This window comes from Penaeus monodon, chromosome 17 (assembly GCF_015228065.2).
Source record: "Penaeus monodon isolate SGIC_2016 chromosome 17, NSTDA_Pmon_1, whole genome shotgun sequence".
Taxonomy (NCBI): domain Eukaryota; kingdom Metazoa; phylum Arthropoda; class Malacostraca; order Decapoda; family Penaeidae; genus Penaeus; species Penaeus monodon.
The window spans coordinates 5,051,913-5,059,412 of NC_051402.1; the positions used below are offsets into that span (position 1 = coordinate 5,051,913).

General features: G+C 40.2%; 1 protein-coding gene across 1 annotated transcript; it reads left to right on the forward strand.

The window, feature by feature from the left end:
• The first annotated feature begins 923 nt into the window (after positions 1-923).
• Positions 924-4,688, forward strand: LOC119583894 (probable glutamate receptor). Its single transcript, XM_037932612.1, has 6 exons — positions 924-1,020; positions 1,627-1,785; positions 2,381-2,463; positions 3,270-3,388; positions 3,605-3,819; positions 4,342-4,688. Exons 1-6 carry the CDS (start codon positions 934-936, stop codon positions 4,429-4,431), a joined length of 753 nt encoding a protein of 250 aa, XP_037788540.1. The 5' UTR covers positions 924-933; the 3' UTR covers positions 4,432-4,688.
• Positions 4,689-7,500: the final 2,812 nt, after the last annotated feature.

Sequence of the window (7,500 nt, forward strand, 5' to 3'; positions counted from 1 at the left end):
CATTAATCAAACATATTAAAAAAAAGAATCGACCACTCTTTGTCAGTCAACGTCAGGCACATCAAGAGCTGGGAAACGGCTGACTTCGAAAATTCTCGTCTGACATCTTGGTCCGGGAAAATGTCAGGCAGTGGAGGCTGCGTGAGGGCACTCATCCTACGTGTGAGTTATTTACTGTTATTTCCTAAGTCACTATGTATGAAATGTAGGTAAGAAACTCCTTGACTAGTATGGAGAATATTTTCTAAATTGTTGAGACATCTTTGTGTGTATTATACTCCTATCCTTGTTTTTGTGTTTGCTTGTTCATTTCTCTGTCTCTGTCTGTCTCTCTCTCTCTCCCTGACTTTGTCTGTCTGTCTCTGTCTCTGTCTCTGTCTGTCTGTCTGTCTGTCTGTCTGTCTGTCTGTCTCTCTCTCTCTCTCTCTCTCTCTCTCTCTCTCTCTCTCTCTCTCTCTCTCTGCTTCTCCCCTCTCTCTAACTATAGATTAATTAATTTCCCCGCCATTCTCCTCCTCCCCCACGCCTCCCTAGTGGGACCCGTGGATCAAATGGACGGCAGGAGCGCCTGCGTCATCAGCCACGGGTGTCATGAGGACAGTAATGGACATGGCCGTGGATAAATTCGGGTTATGGTGAGTAGTTGTGTTATCAATTATATACTGACTTGTAATAATAAAGGTTATGTGATAATAATCATAGTAGTTTTAACGCTAAGAGTACGACTGACAATGATGGTACTAATAATAGCAACAATAGTGATTGATATATATTATTTAACGAAATTAATAATAATAATAATAATAATAATAATAATAATAATAATAATAATAATAATAACAACAATAAACACAAATAATAACAACTACCCCAACGTTCCCTGCCTACTGAACTACCATCAATGTCGTTCAACTATTAACAAACGCTAGTTACATGGTCGACGCCCCGGCAGATCTGGACTTCGGGGCCAGGCTGGACAACGGCTCCTTAACCGGGCTAATTGGGATGCTCAACCGGTCGGTGAGTTGTGCTACATGTAAATTAGAATTTGACTTACTTCATTTACTGTTCCTTCATATTATTGAGGTAATAGATCCCCCACTGATGTGTGCGGTTGCATTTTGTGTGTGTTAAGCAGGGCGGACACTGAGGCACAGAGCTAGACAGACACAGGACCGCACAGGCGTGGTGCGCACTTTGATACACGTCTTAATGTGCGCCCTGCTTGACACACACAAGTCGATTGCGTATGCTGGTTGAGAGGAGTAATTTCCATGCGACAGTATAATTCCCATCTGTAATTGTAGAATGGAAAAAGAATGGAAAATTGTTGCAAGGGGGTATGCCTTGTCTACTTGGCACTGATTCCCCCATGTAACCCGCTTCAATTTTCGGTCAAGCAGCCTCTCTCTCTGCTATAACATTCTTTCACAAAACCATGTTACCACAATTACAGTTACCCTTACTATGGTTCAAATCGCCTGTCGGATTTGCCGTCGGAAGAAAATACGAAACTGACTTGAAACATTGCAGTGTATACTGTATTTCCCTATTAAGTGTGGCTTTGTTTGATTGTATTGATGCATAAGCTCATAAGGTTTCTGTTTCTGACGTGCTTACCCTCAGGAGGCGGACATGTCGATAGTGCCGATGTCTGTCAGCTACCTTCGCTCCCAGGCCGTTGATTTTAGCGAATTTCTCATCGTCGACGAGCACCGACTGGTGTTCAGGAGGCCGACTCCCGAAGCAGATGTCGCTGCCTTCGTCAAACCTTTTACCATGACGGTGAGGATAAACACACCTTCTGATCAGTTTCTTGTCTTGTGCATATTTGCTCGTCCCTTGAATTGATTTGTTTTTATTTTCAATACATTTTTAAATTATTTAATTTCACATATTTTCTTGCCTATATAGATTTTTATCGTTACTGAATGCCGTAACATTACAAATAAAATCGATGTTTTAGATTCTTTGTTACATGAAGGAACACTGATGATGAAAGAGTGAGAGTGAGTGCAGCGCGCGCCTGAGAGAGAGAGAGAGAGAGAGAGAGAGAGAGAGAGAGAGAGAGAGAGAGAGAGAGAGAGAGAGAGAGAGAGAGAGAGAGAGGAAGATCAGCGCTATTCCAACTTTGCAAGTGCACATATACTTGAGCACAGGAAACGTGCGAGCGACCGAATTAGGAATGAGCTTATCCCTGATCGAAACTTATTAGGGCGATGTTAAAACAAAGCTTTTACTGAACACCTCACAAACCACGCCACTGCCATTAACCAAAACGCCATATAACATCTTCATTTAGATTCCAGATTTCCCTTGGTTTGTAAAATAACTCAAATATCACAAGTCCACTTTTATCATTGCCTTGTTCCTCCTTCAGCTCTGGCTCGCAGTGTTCCTGAGTACCTTGTTGGTGTGCGCCGCCGTCTTCTTCGCCGAGTGCAGCGTCTCCTACGTGTTACGGTGGGTAGTAGGTGAATGTATGAATGAAAGCGAGTGTTTCCAAAAAGGAAGAGGAGTAACTGATGTTTTGATTTACGTCTTATTACGTGTCATGTAAAGGTCAATATGGAAATTCAGATAATTACGTATCATTATGCTGTTAATTTTTATCTTTCATTCAGACCTGATTTTGAGTTTGTCAGAATGGACATTAGTGTGAGTTACTTAAAAGGCTGTACAGTCAGAAAAAGTCACTAAGGAATGGGGGCATGACTTCCATATTGAATGGATTGTAAGAGCTATTTATGAAAGCATTTTTAAAAGATATTTTGAAAATGATTATTCAAACACGGGATTGAAGTTATTCACAACATAAGATCGTTGCATTGTAACATTCGCCCACACACAACACGCACACGATAACACCCACTCTCAATATATTTAAGAATATTTCTGAATACTGATTCTGAATCAAAAGAATGAAACATTGTATTTAACTAAATAACGTCAGTTGATTTAAATAATGTTTTTACTTATTGAAATCGATATAAATCGTGTGATTTACCTTTTCTGATTCAAATTGTGTCAACCCTGATGATGATGACAGTAATAAGGACAACAGTAATGAAGGTGTCCATAATGATAATGATAAAGAATAATGATAACAATAATCATAATATCATGATGTTAATGTCAGTGAATTGATGACATAATGCTAATAATCAGAGAAAAGAAACAATCAGTCCATGTATAGTATACAAGAAAATCAATAAGTCAGCCAAAGTACAAACAACAATGATGCTGACTTTAATCGTGCTTTAATGCAGGAGCGACGGCAAGGCCAAGATAACCACCGAGATTTCCAGATCCGACCCGAAGACCCGTGGTATTTCAGCGCAACTTCAGCACTCGGTTCTCTGGGCGGTGTCGAGTCTCTTCGCTCAGGGTATGGGGTTGACTTGCTTGCTTGTTGCTTGCTTGTTGCTTGCTGTCGTTGCCTGGCGTTTGCAGGAATGTACACACACACACACACCTCGCCTTCTGTTTACTATAAGCACATTCATTTAACTGCGTCTGTTTCCATTTGCTGCTGAAGGTGTTTTTAATCGATGTTGTTCAGTCGTACGTCGGTTTACAATACTATTTTTTTCTTTCTTTCCAGCCGTGCCATGGGAGCCACGCAACGTGCCCGTGCGGGTGGTGACGGGCATGTGGCTCCTGGCGACTCTCATCGTTGGCACTGTGTACCGCTCCAACCTGAAGGCCATGCTCATCCTGCCGAAGGTGGTCCTTCCCTTCGACACCTTCGAGGAATTCGCCAAGGTGGATCTTCCTGGTCATATCATCTTGGGAGGAGTGCTCGATGTCGCTTCGCGGGTAAGGGTCGCAAAGACATACACAGAGAGAGTGAGTGAGTGAGATAGCGATATATATATATATATATATATATATATATATATATATATATATATATAAACAAACACACACACACACACACACACACACACACACCACACACACACACACACACACACACACACACACACACACACACACACACACACACACACACACACACACACACACACACACACACACACACACATACATAGAGAGAGAGGGGGAGGAAGGGAAGAAGAAAGAGAGAGAAAGAAGTGGGGGGGGGTAGAGAGGGAAGGGGATAGAAGTTGGAGAAGGGAAGTAGTTGAAAGCGAGAGTAAGGAGGAAAAGAGAAAGAAGAAGAAGAAAAAAGAAAGAGAGAAGAAGAAGGAGAGAGAGAGAGAGAGAGAGAGAGAGAGAGAGAGAGAGGGAGAAGGAGAGAGGGAGAGACAAAAAAAAAAAAAAAAAAAAAAAAACGCCCACACGCCTTTTCGTAACTTACCTCCAGTCTTCTCTTAGGGCGCTGATCCGAACAGCATCCTTGGGGAAGATCCGAGCGAAGTCACGAATCGACCCGGACATCAGCGCAGCAATCAGGGATGTCATTGACGGAAAGCTCGCCAGCACAGCCTCTGCTTCTGGACTGACGTGGCTGCATCACAGCGATTTCTCGGCTGTAAGATCATCATCACATGCTGTGTTACGGTTATTGAGAACAGCTTTGACGATATTTGCAAGACTGGGAACAGATAGGATTTTTAATGTTCATAATGTCAAAGAAGAATGTGTGTTGTGGTAACTGAGGTAAACTGATTTACGACGATGATGAAAAATGTAAGAATGGTGATGAATAAAACAATGATGTTTATGAGAAAACTAAAATTAACCTAAATAACCGTAACAAATATTGCTAAAGCACAACAGATTTGTTGGGTAGAAAATAAGTAAAAATATTTTTGCAACTTAATTGAAGTTATCACCATTCCTGCAATTATAGTTAACAATTAATTGATAATTTAATTATAATCCATCTATTACAATGGTTATTCTTGGTGCGTTGGTCTGTTTTTTGTTTAATTTTATGAATGCGATGATAGAGCCTATAGTTCGGATTAAAATGTCTATGGTTTCTTCAAATAACCGTAACAGCACATTCATTTTTTGTAAAGGTATTTTATATAATGTTATATTTTTTACACCATGATACAAAGATAAACACTACTATAATCAACATCGAAATAAGGGCTACAGCGCTGCTTGTGCACCCTTTATTTAATCATCACTTTAGTAATCTTCTCGCCATGTAAATCTGTAAATCCCTCATATGCTATGTAATCCTTTAAGTACACTGTAACCCCCTATTTCACCTCGTACTTAGCAAGGATACTGCCGCTTGTACTCGACGCGGGGAGGGATGTACAGTACGTCGATCTCGCTGGGTTTTCCCAAGGGTTCTGCTCTCAGACCAAAGATAAATTTCATGTAAGTCTTACTGTGGTTATGGTTATGGTAAAGGTGGCAGTAATGGTAATGCTCATGGTATTAATGACGGTTATGATGGCAACAATAGTAATAATGATAATCCCTCAGATATATTGTGATAGTGGTAATGATTTCGATGCAAAAATAACCTTAAGGAATAATGACTATTGATCAATGCGACCTCAATAATAATAATACCAAAAACAACAGGAATGATGATGATAATGATGACAGTAATAATGATCAGTATACGATAAAGGTAACGATACTTACAGTGGTGTTAAAGCATGTGTGATAATGATGATAGCGTCAATAAGCACGATAATATATGCCTGCCTCATTTATCGACAATTGTGTATTAGCGTACTGTATGAAATTTTCTTAGAATTATACTGAAGATTACACATTTCTGACAAGATATTTTCCCTTCTGAGCCTCTACCCCGTTTTCAGGCTAGGGTATGAAGGCAAATCAGTAGTATTTGTGCTACTGTTATTACCATAATTACTTACCGTTCGTATTCCAGTTCCTCTTTCGTCTTTTTCATGGTAGACTCAAGGGACTGAAGGAATTCGGCATCCTGCAGTACCTCGTGCACAAGGAGGTCCCCAACGGCACCATCTGCTTCAATAAGCCCATTTCCCTAACCTCTGCTTCGGCGGAACTGCGCCCTCTGGAGATTGGCGACTTCTATGGCGTTCTTTGCCTTTACGCAGGAGGTGAGAGGCCAGTGAGGCAGTGAAGAGAGAAAGCTTTTTGCGCTTGTAGGTTTTTTGAACACTTGTCAAGCTTCTTTATGAAAAAAAATTGACAGTAAAGGGTTAACCATGACATGAGGTAAGACTATCAGATGCACAGGGATAGACTGATAGGTTTGAAATCATAGAGGTTGTGAACACATAAAAATCGAAATTCTCTTCGTGAAAAGTAAAATACTGTCCTGCAGATACAAACATCAAACAAGCTGATCTATAAAAAGAAAATAATCTTTACACATTATCACAGAAAACATGCAAACTTCGCAAATTACATGAAGAAGTATACCATGAACTCTGATATTAAAAGTCTTTGCAGAGTTATGAAGACTAACAAATTGAAAGGTAGAATTTGACTTTTGGAATTTAATTCGCACAACAAAAATGCATACAGAACTACTTAGTGGGTATTAAAAGGGGGCCATCTTTGCACACCAAAACAACCGCAACACCATTTGGCTTATAAATGGTGGTGTCTTCAGAGTACGTTGCCTTAATTTCTCTCGTGTTTACTGTTCTCGGTAAGTGATCACCAGTTGTCTCATTAAGTTTAGACTGACCTTTACACTTTAGACAATATACTACGTAAATCAATCTATGCAATGTTTCACAGAGACGCCTGAAAATGATAAAGATAGAAGAGTGGATATTGAAACTGTTACAGTGGGATAAGAAAAATAAATATGGTGCTATTTTCTTCTTGTAAAAAAAAAGAAAAAAATCCCAGTATTATGAAACTTCCAAGTGAGCACGCTATTCCTCATCTAAGTGTTTCTTGTCCATACACTTTTGGCTGCTTCAGTGCCTTACTAAGCCAGACGAAGTTGGTAGGTTTAGCTGCATCTAGGATGTAGGTAGAGTGTGCAAGCAACGGCATGATGTTAAGGAAGAAAATAATAGAGAAAATAATAGTAATAATAATTAATAATAATAAAGGCATTCACGATAAAAATAAAGAAATTAATGGGTTATTATTATTATTATTATTTTAATATTCCCGGATTACACTAGATTTCCCACAGCTATATAGGGATCTAATTAACCCAGAATTTGGTGTATTTTATCCTAAAGTGAAAACACTGGAAGAGACATTTATTTTAAAGCGTGCACGGACTGTTGCTTCATTACGGTTTGCAGGAATGTTGCTGGCAACGTTCGTTCTCGCAGCAGAACGCCTTGTCAAGGGGACGAGTCAACAGGCGATCGCTGTACTAGTTGAGTGATGGCGACGGACAGTTCCTTGCTGACTGGCTTCCTTGACTTGGCGACTTCCACGTGATTTCGATGATTTCCGAGCAATTGATCTTTTCTTTTCTCATATTCTCACGCTCACACACGCGCACATGCACACGCACACTCATTCACACTCGCACTCACACTCACACTCACACTCGCACTCGCACTCGTACTCGCACTCACACTCACACTCACACTCACACTC